We start from the raw sequence: 16,054 nt of genomic DNA, 5'->3' as shown, positions 1-16,054 counted from the left end.
TCGATACCTTGGCAGGAACTCGGTTCTTCCACTGGGGTAGGAACCAGATTATGTGAAGAGTTGTTAGCTGAGTGGACCGCTTACGGCAAATGACCACCCACTTCCTTCTGACAGCCACTTTATCTGCCACCCGCCATTGCCCCGCTCTAGAAATGAAAAACAGGTATGTCCCTGATCCTGAGAATCCTGAGTGTTCCACCTGAGAGGTCTCATCTTGTCAGAGATTGGTTAGTTCTAGTCCCTCCTTTTACAGATGAAGAAATTGAGAATAAGGAGAAGGAAGTAACTGTCAACTTGAGACTATTTTCATTCCAATTTGTGTGCTCTATTACACTATCTTTAATAATAATATTAATAATATGAACAACTGATATCTATTGATTGGTTTACTCCATCACCCCTTAACAACCTTATGAGGAAGGCAGTCATTGCACCATCCCCATTTTACAGAAACTGAAGCACAGAGGGGTTAAGTAACTTGCGCCAAAACACACAGCTAGTTAGTAAGTGGCAGAATTGAGATCTGACCCCAAGTAATCAACTTGCATGCAGAGCAGATACTCTCACCTCCATTTACTATTCCAATAGTTCTCTTATTATTCTGACAGGACATATCTCAGATTAATGTATATAACAGAGCCATTAGGTATGTGATCTTTAAGAAAGAGTCTCAAGACATAAGAGAAACTATGGTTTACCTAACATTTCACCACGTGTCAGTTACTGTCATCAGTGCTTTTAAAAGCATTAGCTCAGTAATCCCAAAACCAAAACCAAAATAATCACCCCCACCAAAACCCCAAAACGACACACACAGAGCGGGCACAGTATCCTCACTGGTCAAATGGGAAAACGAAGGCCCCAGAGTTTCCCTAAGTCCCTTCAGTTCCTACAGCTAAGTGGCAAATGCGGTGTTTAGAGCGAGCCCATCTGGCAGGTGAGCAACATTCTTCACTGCCAACTACACTCCACTACCAATCGACTGCGTTATTCACTTCGTCCTCACAGCACTTGACAGACAGGTGTCATTTCCCACCCACTCATTTGCTTTTCTCTGGTATAATGAAGAAACTGACCTGCTTGGAAAGTTTAAGTAATTTGCTAACCCCCATCCAGTGACTTGGTGGCAGGCCAGCCAGGGATCCAAAGCCCGTGGTAGACTGTTTTCACTTCTCCGGGCTTTAGTGGTGTGGGCCAAGGCTACCGCTTTGCGACAGATCCTCCCACTCGCGGGTCTCGGACACGCAGATCTCGCCTGAGGCTCTGCTTAATTCTGGCGGAGCCACACATGGCCCCCTGGCGGCAGGTGGGTGCAAGGGCTGAGCATGCTAATGAGCCCGCGGCACGGCTCGCTGATTGGCTGGCGCAGATTCCAGCTGCTTTCTCAGGGGCGTGAGCAGAGCGCGAGTAAAGGGGCGCCGCAGGCAGCTGCCGTCCCCACCCTGCGCCCTCCGGTCCCCCCACCTCCCCTTGGACTTTAAGGGCGTGTGCGAGACACCCTGGCTCTTTCACTTGCGAGCTTCGCTTTTTCTCTCCTTTCTGAGTTCTGGTTCTGATTTCATCCAGGATCCAGGATGACAATCCGACACCAAGGCCAGCAGTACAGGCCGAGGATGGCATTTCTCCCGAAGGTAAGCGTGGCCCGGTCACCTGGGCCCTGGGAGGTGGGCAGTGACCTAACCCTGGGAAGTGTCCGCAGAGATGCTGGGAGGCTCAGAGCTTGTGAGAGGGAGTGGAGAGCACTTCTTGTGGTCTTAAATGACTGGCATGTAGTGGAATGAGAACAGTATCTGTTTAGGTTTCTGTGCTGCCTGTTGATCCTGAAGAATCAGAACTGCTTGTGCAGATTGTTGCAGGGTGAAGAGCCTGTTACCAGGAGCTTCCTCCTATGCGGTGGGACTGTTCTGAAAGTGTTCTACTGTTTCTCCCAGAGGCTCCATTCGACCAGGACTCCAGGAGTTCACAGAATGAACCTGGATTGCCCTCCTTTCTTTCCCTGGCTCACTTTGGTGGACCTCTGCTGCCACTTCCCAGGATCAATCCCTCCACCAACACTAGAGACTATTACTCACATTTTACAGGTAAGGAAACTGAGGACCAACACTGGAAGGTTGTGATACAGTGACACTGGTCTCACCACAATGGGAGAAATGAAAAGTACAGCGGGCACTGCGAAGGAGCCTCTATGATTCCACGTGTGGAGTAGGGGGAGAGAACCTTGAAGCTGAGACTGAAGGGTGCCCAGCTTCTGCAGAGAAAGGACAGAAGGGAAACCCAGGCAGCAGGGGGCAGAGGTGTGTGCCAGTCTGGTGTGTTTGAAGCAGGTTGTTCACTGTTGCTTAACAAAGGTGGATCATGAAGATCTCAGATCTATGTCTTTCAAAGGTCATCCAATTTTTCCCAGAGGAAGACATTCGAGCAGGTGAGCGATGTAGTCAGATTCAAGTTCAAAAGACCACTCTGATGTGAACAAGAGGAATGGTTGGGGTGTTTTCTTTTCCTTGAACTAAGAGAGTTCACCCAGGGTCCTGCTGTGTCCACTATATTGCAGCTGCCTAAGAAATGACAGGTTGGGGAAGAGGTGCTGGGTAGAAGGGCCATTCTTTCTCCTGTGGCTCCTATAGCCACTGAAACACCAGGTAAACAGGCCCACCAGCCACACTGCCACTCCCTCTGAGTTGCAAGACCTCATAACTAGCACTCTATCAGGGAGGGCTCCTGGGTTTGTTTAAGATGTGGTAGAAGGAGGTGGAGCACCCACAGTCCAGGAGCTTTGCCGGGGGGAGTTAGCTGACGATGCACAGTGAACCCAAAAGCATGTCTAGAAAGCCTGCTGTGACCTCCGGCATCCACAGGGCTCTGTTCTGGCTCCTGCCTGTCACCTCCTATGTCCTGGCAGCTCTCTAAAATGCTTCCCTCTTTTCCTTAGGGGAAGAGTTGGGTTTGGACAAGGACTGCAAGGAATAGGGATCTTAATGAAGCTTGAGTGGATTTAGAACTCTTGTATCATGTATATATTCCTCCATTTAGCAAACATTTATTGAGTACCTGCTATGTGTCAGACATTGATAGATGCTGGGATAACAAAGACATTTGAGACATGGTCCCTGTCCTCAAGTGGCTTCTAGTCCAGTTATGGGACAGCCACATACACCAACCCAGCAGAACATCACAGGTGCCACAGCAGAAACCTGGAAGGTGGAGGAAGTGTCTAAGTACAGACATTCACTGTCTCCTTTATTGACTATCACAAGAGGATTCTGGAAGATTCGGTGATGCTTCAGCTGCTTCTTCTTGAAGGATGTGAGAAGGCCCATAGGCGGATGGGGTGCTGGACGAGGGCCATAACATGGGAGACATGCATTTAGCGGTGGATCTGATGTGTGTCAGCTATTGATCAGAGCCAGAGAGTGATGGCCAATAGGCAATTCTGTTTCTAGAAGGAGGTTCTGGAAAGCTTGAGATGATTCTCAATGGTTATTCTCAATGGTAAAAAAAATGAGGGTTAACAGCATATGGCACTTGGGCATTTGGACTTTGAATAGCAGCATTGCAGTTGGGACATGAGCCCCTACTAGGAAAGAGGGAGGTGTATTTTAGATTGCCAGTACGTCTTTGCACAGCAAGGACACGATTCACATTGTCCCTAGGGAACTAGGAGCACTTCATGCCCTAAGATCTTTTATGGAGAGTGACAGCTACTTGATGTGAAAAGTAACTGAGTGTGGGTGGACAGCATATCAAAGCCGTCAATTTCGGATACTTTTAGTGACTGTCTGGATTCTTTCATACGCTTAATGTCATATCTCAGTCACATGGAATCTGAGAAGGGGAAAGCCTGGCCTGTGGTGGGGTCAGATAGGCCAACGATGACCTTTTTCTTGCAGGATTTGTCTGTGACCTTAGGAAATAGTTGTAGAGAAGTCAGGGTTGCAGAGAGCCCAGAAGCTGCGGTCTGCTCTACAGCATGTGTGCCGGGGGAGGAGCAGTGGCAGTCTGGGGGAGGGCCAGGGGTCTTCACTGTGTCTGATGAAGGGAGATAGCTCACGGGCGATGCACACAGAACACAAAGATGAGGGCAGCCCGGAGAAAGGCCACAGCAGGACCTTTTCTGGCAAGCTTTAAAATCAAGGTAGGTTTTCTGTCATTGGTGGGCGGGGTTTCTGTTTCAGACAAGGAGATGTCCGAGATCACACCTCTAAGACCCTAGGACTCAGTCATAATTTTTGTACTTTAGATTTAATATAATTTTTTAAGGGAACCACTTAAGTGAATTTACATGGGAAAAGGTCAGAGGAAAATTATCCTGTACCCTAATGGGAAGACTCCTATCTTAGTCAGTCTGGGCTGCTATAAACAAAATACCAGAGACTGGGTAGCTTATAAACAATAGATATTTATTTCTCACAGTTCTGGAGGCTGAGATCAGAGTGCCAGCATAGTTAGTTTCTCGTACAAACTGCTTTCCAATTATGGACTTCTGGTTGTGTCCTCATGTGGTAGAAGGGACAAGGGATCTCTGGGGGTCTCTTTTTATCAGGACACTAATCTCATTCACAAGGGATCCACCCTCATGACCTAAGTACCTCCCAAAGGCCCCACCTCCTAATACCATCACTGTGGGGGTTAGGTCTCAGCATATGAATCTGGGGGGAGAGACAAACACTCAGACCATAGCAAGTCCCTAAAAACACACATGGAACATACATGTTTCACATTCCCCAGCAAAACCTTACTTCATGCACAGTGGGACCTCCCTGCCGTAAAGAAACCTGCTTCTCTTTATTGTGATTTTAAAAATAGAACCCTTTTCACGAAGATGGTGCCGAAAGCTAAGAAGGTAGCCCCTGCCCCTTCCAAAGCCGAAGCCAAGGCAAAGGCTTTGAAAGCAAAGAAAGCAGTGCTAAAAGGCGTCCACAGCCACAAAAAAAAGAAGATCCGCACGTCTCCCACCTTCCGGAGGCCTAAGACACTGCGGCTCCGAAGGCAGCCTCAATATCCTCGGAAGACCGCTCCCAGGAGAAACAAGCTTGACCACTATGCCATCATCAAGTTCCCCCTGACTACGGAGTCAGCCATGAAGAAGATCGAAGACAATAATACACTTGTGTTCACTGTGGATGTCAAGGCCAACAAGCACCAGATCAAACAGGCTGTGAAGAAGCTGTATGACATTGATGTGGCCAAGGTCAACACCTTGATCAGGCCTGATGGGGAGAAGAAGGTGTATGTTCGACTGGCTCCAGACTATGATGCTTTGGATGTTGCCAGCAAAATTGGGATCATCTAAACTGAGTCCAGCTGGCTAATTTTAAATATAAAAATTTTATACTAAAAAAAAAAAAAAAAAGGTCTTGGGGTGGAAGGGGACTAATATATGGTGATAAAAGATGGCTTGATTTTGGGTGGTGGGTACACAGTGCAATATACAGATCTTGTATCAAAGAAATGTATACTGGAAACCTATATGATCCTATTAACCAATGTCACCCCAATAAATAAAAAAATAAAAAATGAAAATAATTCTTATTGGTCTCTTTGAAGGTTTAAAATTCCTTATAGGTTAATAGGTTAATACTTTTTTTTTTTTTTAATGCAAAGGGAAAGGAATGAAGCTGCTGATATTTTTTATCAGAGCAGTTTAAATTTCAAACTAGCAGAACAGGTAAAATTCCTCCATCCACTGCTCAGCTCCCTGACTCCCTAAAAAGATGGTCATTTCACCTCGTGAAGTAACAGTATTTTTGGTACAAAGTTATAATAACCTGTAAAGTTATGAGTGAAAGGAAGAGAAAGTTTTACGCCCTGTTGTTAAAAATTAGTATAACACTGTATGTGTGTGTGTTGGAGAAGAAGGGACAGCTAGCTGCTACCAAAAGGAGTGACTCCTGCAGCTCACGGCTCCTTGGTCCCCTATCCATGTGCAGGAGGAGGGGGGTCACCTCCCAGCACCCCCAACACCCTGCTGGTGGTACCTCTTTGCTTCTTTTGCTGCCGTAGGCTGCTCTGCTGATCCAATGGCCTGAGACACCGCCAGGCCTTGGCATTGCAAAGACCAAGGTCTGCAGCTCCGCATGGAGCTGTAATGAAGTTTCCATTCCAGAACAATTCTGTGAGCCACGAATGTGTCCGTGCAGAGGAAGCCAGCCTGCAGTCAGTCTTGCTTGCTGGCTGAACAGCTAGCATTGTGCCCTGAGTGACCTTGACCGTGCACCTCATTGTGGCGGTTCCTCGACATGGTGATTCAAACTCTGAACCAGAGATGCAAACTTCGACTCAGCAAAAGATTGAAAGAGGAAATCCCTGCTTTCAGGTTGACTCAGGACATTGTCCCACACTCCTTCTCTCCTTGGGGAGATGGGAGCCTTCCAGCTTCAGGAGGTGGCTGGCTGAGGAGGAGGTGGCAGGAAGGATTTTAACAACTCAGGGCTCCCCTGAATGATTCTTTCTCTCCAGTGCAGCCAGGTCTCTCAACCAGATCACATCATGGGTTCTCTTCAAAGTGCACTTCCTCCAGGAAGCGTTCCTTAACCATCTGGATGATCCTGCATTTGGGGCGCAATTTATCCTGTGCTGGGTGTTCATCTTTATCTGTCTATATGCTTTGTCACCCCAATCCCTAGAGGACAGAGATTATGTTATTTGTAACAATCATAAAATTGGATCCATAAGAAGCATTCAATTAAATCTCTCTTTAGAATCGGTTGTCTGGCTGAGCTTTGCTTTTGTAGCTTTATTGACTAGTCCCTAAAGGACATATTACGACGACAACTTCGATCACGACCACTCCCACCCTGGCTGTCACCGTTCCAATATTGCCTTAGAGATTTTATAACTGTTTTACATTCAATATTTTCATTTGATCTTCACAACCACCCTTTTAACAGATGGAGCAGGCATTAAATTTCCATCCCCAGAGGATGAAAACTCTGAGGTTCAGAGAGGTTAAATGACAGGCCCAGGCTCACAGAGCTGACATAAAAAGCTTCCCAGAATCTGGGGAAACCAGTGGTCCCACTGAGACCACAGGGACATTCGTGCACATAAAAGGAGTTGGTGAACTGAGGGCTCATACAATGTTACTTAAGAATTACAATGAACTGCAGGGTAATAGCTACTGCACGACTGAAAGAGTTAAAAAGCGAGCATTGTGTTTGGATGGGTCTGGATTTCGAGGACAGGGTCAGGGTGTTGGCTGCTTTTGAGGGGCCCTCCAGGTGGAGACGTAGCAGGAAGTGGTTATGGGGAGGGCCGAAAGGACCGAGTTCACAGGCGAGGAAAGACCTCTGTTGACACTGTACTGTTGGCATGTACCCTGATGTTTCTTGCCTCCATCCCTCTGCTTGTGCTGCGCCCTCACCCTGGAAACCCTCATCACACGCCAGAGCTTGAAGCCGCATTTCCACATGTCTCCTAGATGTTTCTGTGTGCATTCCCAGCAGCATGGCACAAACTGAAGGCTTTCTTCCATAACAGGCTGCTGCTTTTGTATTCTCTGTTTGGTGTACTGATACCACTTTCTTGGCATGGAAGCTGGAAGCCTTGGAATCACGTTCTTTTTCCCTCACCAAATCGTATCCAGTCGCCCAGGACAAGAGTCCGTATCTCCGGTGCTCCTGCGCTTAATTCTTTCTTGTCCCCACTGTTACTATCACCAGCGCACTGGGCTCCCACCTCTGCAAGCCTTCCTTTTTGTGACCTCTGTAATCTTGTGAAACAAGGCAAACTATGAGGCTTCTCTTCCACAGCTTCTAGTTGCCTATTGTTAGGGGCTGAACTGTATTTCCCCCAAATCCATGTGTTGAAGCCCTAACGCCCAGGACTTCAGAATGTGCCTGTATTCAAAGACTGTATTAGTCTGTTTGGGCTGCCATAATAAAATGGCCCAGACTGGGTGGCTTAAACAACAGAAATTTATCTTCTCACAGTTCTGGAAGCGGGAAGCGGGGAAATCCAAGATCAAGGTGTTGGGAAGGTAGGTTTCACCTTGAGGCCTCTCTCCTTGCTTGTGCACAGCTGCCATCCTGTCTGTCTTCATATGACTGCTGTGTGTTTCCAGAGAGAGGGAGACAGCATGTTTTCTAGTGTCTCTTCTCATAAGAACCAATCCTCTCAGATCAAGTCTCCATCCTTAAGACCTCATGTAACTTTAATAACTTCCTAAAGGCTCCCTCTCCAAATATAGTCACAATAGGGGTTAGGGCTTCAGTGTATGGATTTGAGGGCAGCGGGGACACATTCAGTCTATAACACATACAAAACCTTTAAGAAGGTGGTTAAGCTAAAATTAGGCTGTTGCGGGGGGGGGGGCACTAATCCAATTTGACTGGTGTTCTTATAAGAAAAGGAGATTAAGACACTCAGAGAGACATGAGGGGCATGTGCCCAGAGGGACGACCACCTGCAAGGCAAGGAGAGAGGCCTCAGCAGAAACCAACCTGCTGGCACCTTGATCTCAGACTTTCTGGTCCCCAGAACCAGATGAAAAATTTCTGATGTTTAAGTTTCCTGGTCTGTGGAATCTTGTTATGACAGCTTGAGCAAACTAATATGCCTATGAAATGATGTCCCAGGCTCCCTGGGTCCTAGATCTGTTTGTTCTTCCCAATGCCTGCCCTGCATTTTTATCCTCTCATGTCTTCACACCTGCCAGCTCCTCATCCTGGAATGTCCCTTCCCTCAGTGCCCAAGGCAGTAAATCCTCATCACCCATGTGCTGTCTTAGTGAGAACCAGTGGGCCATGAACCGAAGTCATGTGTGTGGTTTCCAGGCTGAAAGCACTGAAGGGCAGCTGCAAATTCTCTGCGTTTTTGTCCCATCCCCTGCTTAGTGACAGCGAAAGCATGTGATGGAATCAAGGGCCACAGGTGGTAGCTGCGTGGTTCGCTGAGTCATGACATTGAGGGAGCGCCCTGGACATTGCCAACTGGAATTAGCATTTGGGAGAGAAATAAGCCTTTGTTGTACTGAACCTTGGGTCCAGCCTGTCCTGACTTAGATACACTCATTTTCTGCCAGTTCAAATCTTCATCTTTTAAGTACCAGTTTAAATGCTACCTCTCTTTAAGAACCTTCCAGAATGAACTCACCCCCTACCACCCTGTCAGAATTAATCTTTTTCCTTTGTGCTTTCATAGCACATGTACCTTATGTCTATTGGGTGCTTGATGCTTAGTAGTATGGTTAGTTAAGTACAGGTAGAGTTAGTGATACAGCATGATTAAGAGTTTGAATTCTGGAATCAGACTGACTGGGTTCACATCTCAGTCCTGCCATTTATCAACAGTGAGACCTGTGATGAGCTACTTAATCTTCCGGACCTTGGTTCCTCTGTTCCTCTAGTACCTGCCAGAGCATTTGGTACAACAATTAATTGTTTAATAGTACCTGCTTGCCAGCCTCTTTCTGTTTGCCTCACAGAATGAAGCATCAGGAAAAGACACATAGAAGCAGAGATGGGGAAAAATACAAAGCCAGAGGGTCCTGTTATCACAGCCCTTTTGATGTAACAGGCCTGAAACAGACTCCAGATTTTTCCTACAAATTAGTTCAAATCGAAGAGACAGAACTTAGTGGGAAGAAGGAAAGAAGAATCTGATGTTACTTCTCAAAGCTTCTTTCCCTGAGTTCATCATTTTTATGCATCTGTCAAGGTGGTTCATGATTTTATTTTATTTTTTTCTGCTAATGACTTACACTGATTGATTTTTAAATATCTAGTCACTTTTGCATATCTGGAATAAACACTAACCTTGGGTCAGGTGGTTGGAATGTCATCCTGTATACCTAAATGTTGTGGGTTCAATTCCTGGTTAGAGCACCTACCTAGGTTGTGGGTTCAATCTCTGATCAGGGTGCATATAGGAGGCAACTGATTGATGTTTCTCTCTCAACTGATGTTTCTCCCCCTTCCTTCCAAACATGTTCTTGGGTGAAAATTTTTTTAAAAAGCTGTGGTACATTTACACAATGGACTACTGCTTGGCCCTAAAAAGATGGAAATCTTACCTTTTGTGACAGCATGGATGGACCTGGAAAGCATTACGCTAAGTGAAATGAGCCAGTCAGAGAAAGACAAGCACCATATTTCACTCATATGTGGAATCTAATGAACAAAATAAACTGACAAAACAGAAACAGACTCATAGGTACAGAGAACAGACTGATGGCTGTCAGAGGGGAGGAGAGTTGGGGGGCTGGGTGAAAAAGGTGAAGGTGTTAAGAAAAAAGCGGCATAGATACAGACAACCGAATGGTGATTACCAGAGGGAAAGTGGGGTAGGGGTATGTAGAAGAGGGTAAAGGGGGTATAAATGGTGATGGAAGGAGACTTGACGTGGGGCGGTGAACATACAAAACAATATACAGATGATGTATTACAGAACTGAACACTTGAAACCTATATAATTTTATTAACCAATGTCACCCAATGAAGTCAATAGCATTTTTTAAAATCAGTTAAAAATGAAACAAATTAGCCTAATCCAGCACCTGACTCATCTGCCTCATTTTCCCTTGCAAATCCAATCCCTTACTCATTAAGCCCTCAGGACAATGAGGCCCTGGTCAGCATTAAACAATCATGGGAACGAAGCCTCAGGTCTGTTGACCACAGAGAAAGAGTTTCAGTCAAACAAAAGATAGTATCTAGGCTGCAGTTTTGTTTCAGTTCCAGGCCCTGTAAAGTGAACAAACTCCACCAACCACATCCTTGCGAAACCAGATGAAGTGACTCCACTGCTGACATTAGGACCAGATGCAGAGATCAACTACCTCCTACCCGGCGGCAATCAATCACAGAGACCACGATCCAACCTCCCTTAGTCTCCATGACTTCTGATTTTTCCTCTCTATAACCCATGCCTGGAAACCGTCGCTGAGCCAGGTCTTTGAGCGTGGGCTCACCTGTGACTCTGGGCATGCTGCCATTTCCTTAAAAATAAACCTTCACTTTCTTGGCTATGAACTCCTGTCTGCGTTTAGTTGGGCTTTGATGTGTGTGGGCAAACAAATCCCTTTCGTTTACTAACACTGCCTACAATCTGGAGTGGACCGTTTTTTTCTTCAGTCTCTCCTTGCCTACCACATATGGGGGCCATTTTCAGATTTCACTCAGGACCCTCCCATGGTTTTGAACCAACCATGGGGCCACAGACACTTAAATTTTAGAAAGAGAACAAATATATAGAACGAAATTAGTCATCAATAGAAAGGACCCAAGAGACTGTTTATGAAGCCCCCAAATCTAAACCTGGTGAGTTAGGTGCAACTTCAGGGAGGCACAGCTGGATTGAGACTGTAAGCAGAAAAGCTCAAACCAAGTCAATTACATTGTACTCTAGCTTGACGAAGAATATGGGGAGAGCATCTCTGAAAGGGATGGAGGCTTTCTACCCTTGAAAATGAATACTTAGCCAATTTGGCAGGTCCTTTTGTAGACTGAAGACACCTGATGCTATTAAACTTGGTTAACAGTCTCATTGCTTTGATTCTGTGCTGTGTCTCCATTATAATATACTGTAGTATAAAGAATCTAGACTCCCAAGTAGATCCTCCTTCAAGAAGGAACACACTGTTGGCAAATAAAATTATCTAGCTGACCAGTAAATTTTTCACTAGAAAGGAATAAATTCACACTCCCATTTTATACATCAGTCCCTTTTAAGTTTGGTTTGCATTAGTGTATCTTCTGAAGCCTGTTTACCTCTGTGAACTAATGAAGCTAGGTTTCCGGACCAGACGCTGGAACAAGGGCACTGCAACATATTGTTACCCGTCATCCTTAGGCAGGTCTTGCTTGAAATCATGTTTAGTAACATACTAGTAAGTCACTTCAAAGCTCTCCGTGACAGACATTTGTGTCACACTTGTGACACTACCTCAAGAACTTCTATTGTTACTTCAGTAACTAAGCAATTTTAAATGAAGTTCAAGATAATTATTTTTTACTAAATTTTATTCTATATTATTATGGCAAATTTCCAGTGAATGTCATGTAATGCTTACTTACAACACAGTTAAATGGTTTTAAATTACATTCTATAGATAGGAGGAACGCATTTCCTAAGAAATTTAAGAAACCCTGAACTGTAAAATTTCCAGTTGGAACAATTTGTATATTTTTCCAAATAATTACTCCCATTGTTTTATTAGTAATTATCTGTTGATAATATTTGCTCAATGATATTGAGACATTGTCCACTGTGCATGTTGTATGTATGACAGAGGGCAAGAAAAGTTCAGTCCCTTTTCCAAATATTATGGGGCTTGTAGTACTTCATTAATTATGGACGATTTTCTGCAACATTTATAAACTGGAAACTACCCTTGCTGAAATCCAGTCAGATGACTCTCAAAAAGTACTTCTGAAATGTCTTTTGAGAAGTGAGAGTGCCTTTTGAGCAGATCCAAGCCCCCCTAGGTAAACGATTTCTTTGTATCAGCATTTCCCAGTATAGGTTCAGGGGGAAAACCACTTGGAGATATATTAATAGGGTGTTACTCAAATTTTCACAGACAAAATACTTGAGAAAACGCCAGGCTAATCAAAGAAGAGTTTCGTTGCTGCAGGACTTTTCAGAACAAATCTATTTCTATTACTAATATTCTATTACTTAATATTAGTTAATATTCTATTACTAACTGTGCTCAGAGACCGTAGTTCAAATGCCGGACTAATTTGTCTTTTATTTTTTTCCCCCAGTAACACATTATGATAATAGCTTCCTTATATGAAATATTCCCCAACTCAATCTTTTTTTCTTTTCTTTTTTAAAGTTATTTTTAGAGAGGGGAAGGAAGGAGAAAGAGAGGGAGAGAAACATCCGTGGGTTGCACGCCCCCAACTGGGGACCTGGCCTGCAACCAACGCATGTGCCCGGACTGGGAACTGAACTGACAACCTTTCCGTTATCAAGTAAGCGTTCAATCCACTGAGCCACACCAATCAGGACCCCCATACTCTTTTAAAATAGTGTCAGAGTAAATCCGTTTCACAAAATAATATACACCACTGCACAACCATGTCAGATACCCTCATTTCATTACTGAGAAAACGGCAGTTCAAAAAACAGGTGGCTGGCACCTGTGGCAAGTGGCTGCTCTGGAAGAGAAATAACCCAGGGCGGTATTCTGGAAGCAATCTAAAATCGCTGGAGTCCCATTTCTCCTTGATTCTAAGCCTTAACCCTCCTTTCCCACAGGGAGGGCATTCCGACCCGCTGCACCGCGGTGCCTCCGGCCTCCTTCCACATGGCGTGTTCCCCACTCTGCGTGTTCCCTTGTACCCGCTTCTTCTTTCAGGGCCCCAGCTCCCCAACCTTTAACCTAACCCCTCTCTTCTATATCTGGCCACAATTCAATATTAAGGTACATTTTTTAGCTACCTGACTTTTAAAGAGGTAGGTGGGTCGTTCTCTCAGGCCCTAAAATCACCTATTTTTAAATTGGGGAATCACCATTATTTTCTACGAGCCAGTTGGTCTTCAGCAGTTATAAAAGCGAAACAAGTCCACGGCTCTGGATATTGGAGGGGCCAATTCCGAGGCATCACCTTGAGGGACAGGGGTCCCGGCCTCATGGTTTCCAGGAGGCTGGTCTATGAACCCGTCCTCCTCACCCTTCCAAATCCGCGGCACGTGGGTGCGCGGGGCAGGCACCGCCCAGGACTCCGGGCCCGACTTCTGCGGTCCACGCCCCCATCGCACGACCTCCACCGCACGACCCCCACGAGCCCACCGCGGGTGTGTAGAAAGAACCCAACAAGCCGTGGACAGTTACCTGTGAAATTAACGAACGGGGGCGGGTGGGGCGGAGCCGGAAGTGGGCCGCCGGCGGAAGTCGGCCCCCAGGGAGCCTGCACTTCCTCTCTAGGAGTTTGGAGGGATCCACACCTCTATGTTCTAGACCTAGCTTGACCCCACGGCAGGAGGAAAAAACGCTCTTGCGCCTGTATGGGAGGGTGCGGATAAATATCCTCGGGACACTTTCTTACCCTTTCATACCCATATGCACCTAGCAGCATCACTAACAGAGTCAGAAATTGACCTTATCAAGATTTTAAAAAATGAAGCCACAGGAACGTGATAAGGCACCCAAAAACTCCTCAACAATTTTCTAGCAGTTTTTTATTCATGATGTGCACGTGCATTTTTTTTTTTATTGACGTGAAGTCTGACTTGTATGCAACAACACTGCTAAAATGACCCTCAATTTAAAAACAAGTTTCACATTTGAAGTATCTTTTCAGCTTGAACCCCAGGCTGGGCTTGGCCCTGCCAGCTCTCGTCTCTCTTCACACCCAGTGCTGCAGTGATGAGTGGACACACCAGTCCTCCCACTCACCCCCAGGGCCCCAAGTGGCTCATCTGTTGATTCAGAGCTTCTGGTTAACCAACTTTTATATATCCTCTTATTTCATTATTTATATACTCTCTTAATATGATTTTCTGCTCTAAAAATAAAAGGAAAATTATGCAAATATAAATACAGAATCTAGTAAAATTAAAATTGTTTAGGTTTAAAAAATGTAACAGCATCCAACACGAATAAGGGTGTGGTGAAGTTAGTTCAGTCTGGGCAAATGAATGTAAATATGCAATCCTGTTGAAAAACTACTTGACATTCTATATCAGAAACCACTGCATTTGTTTAGGCTCTGACCCATGAGAGACTGTCCGTGGAAAATTTTTTCCAAGCAAACAATCCAAGAGAAAGGACAAGCTGCACTTCTGAAGCGATGGTACAATGGACACCTGTTGATTTTGCTTGTCCAACATCTAGGTTTCTTTTCTTTTCTTTTCTTTTCTTTTCTTTTCTTTTCTTTTCTTTTTCTTTTCTTTTCTTCTGATCTTGAACACTATGATTTTTCTGTAGGAAGCCAGCTAGCTCTCAGTTCATTTTGGGGGTGAGCACATGACTCAGGCCTGGCCCATCAGAATATCCCAGCACAGCCTGGAGGTAAGGTATGAAGTCAGAGGCAATGCTGCCTGGCCCCAAGCCTGGCTCTGCTGCTTAATAAATGCGTGAACTTCAGCTTGCTATGTATCCTCTGAGTCTCAATTTACTCAGTTGTTGAATGGGTATATTAATAATAGACATCTACCTCATAGGGTTGTAGTGAGTACTAAATGAATGGAGCAGGTATGCTAATGCCTGATACGTATGTATCACCATTATCATTTCCTACCCCCATGCCTTTGAGCAGGTTCTTAACACCTTTTCTTTCTTCATTTTCCTGTTTGCCTTCCACACACTCCAGTATCATCATCGCCTACATTAATTCCAGAATTATATTTTCATCTTTTTTCCCTCCTGAAAATGCCCTTATAGTTTAAGTCCAGACTCTTTTTCTTCCTTTTGTAATGCAACTGCCTGACTTACGCTTTGATTGCCAAGGTGTTCACTTCAAAGACAGTTATCCCAATAAACACTTTGTCAGCCACAGGACCAGATAAAGAGCCAGGCAGCCGGGGCACTGAGCTTCTTTGTTTGAGAGATCTCAGTTAATTTCAATAACTCACCAGTTGGGTTACTTGTTTGTTTTGTCTTCCTGCGCTTTAAATTCTGGCTCTTATGTTTTAAATTCACCAATAAAGAGTGATTCGTAGGAAACCCTAGACCCCCCATTCCTGGACAACAATGAAAACAGACCCCCAGACCTCTTTCTTCCTCCACCTTCTCGCCCCCTAAACCTTGCTGCGTAGCCCCAGGCATACTGTGTAGTTTCCAGGTCCTGTAAGTAACAAACCTGTACCTTTTCAGTTTCCTGATGGTTGCTGCTGAAGGATCTTGCAATCATAATAAGAACCACAAGGGCTGGTCCAGCCACAACATTGGCTCTTAATAGGCTGAGACCAGTTCGAAACAGGCCTATAGACACCTCTGCATCAGGGTGCTTCATATAGTTCCCACCCCAGAAACAGTGCTTGGTAAAGGCTCGTTGAACAAAACTCAATACTTTCTAACACATAGCAGAGAAATCTGGAATAGTGAATGAAAATGTAATAGATCCTAGAGGCTAAACAAAAAGGAAATAGAAGCTAGAACAATTTT

At 45.1% G+C, this 16,054-nt stretch overlaps 1 protein-coding gene and 1 long non-coding RNA gene across 2 annotated transcripts; both read left to right on the top strand.

The window, feature by feature from the left end:
• Nucleotides 1–1,498: 1,498 nt before the first annotated feature.
• LOC129070121 (uncharacterized) lies at nucleotides 1,499–10,895 on the top strand. The gene is made up of 3 exons (XR_008529097.1): nucleotides 1,499–1,631; nucleotides 1,932–2,081; nucleotides 10,671–10,895. It is a non-coding gene; the product is annotated as an uncharacterized LOC129070121 (long non-coding RNA).
• LOC129070120 (60S ribosomal protein L23a-like) lies at nucleotides 4,814–5,350 on the top strand. Its single transcript, XM_054572919.1, has one exon. It carries the CDS (start codon nucleotides 4,820–4,822, stop codon nucleotides 5,288–5,290), a length of 471 nt encoding a protein of 156 aa, XP_054428894.1. The 5' UTR covers nucleotides 4,814–4,819; the 3' UTR covers nucleotides 5,291–5,350.
• Nucleotides 10,896–16,054: the final 5,159 nt, after the last annotated feature.

This window comes from Pteronotus mesoamericanus, unplaced genomic scaffold (assembly GCF_021234165.1).
Source record: "Pteronotus mesoamericanus isolate MK-2021 breed Mesoamerican mustached bat unplaced genomic scaffold, CSHL_Meso_final contig_246, whole genome shotgun sequence".
Classification (NCBI taxonomy): domain Eukaryota; kingdom Metazoa; phylum Chordata; class Mammalia; order Chiroptera; family Mormoopidae; genus Pteronotus; species Pteronotus mesoamericanus.
The sequence above is the reverse complement of the archived record's forward strand: the minus strand, read 5'-3'. Positions and strand labels throughout refer to the sequence as shown.

Excerpts from the sequence above, each read along its gene's own strand:
- LOC129070120 (XM_054572919.1), top strand. The coding sequence starts at position 4,820 with ATGGTGCCGAAAGCTAAGAAGGTAGCCCCTGCCCCTTCCAAAGCCGAA.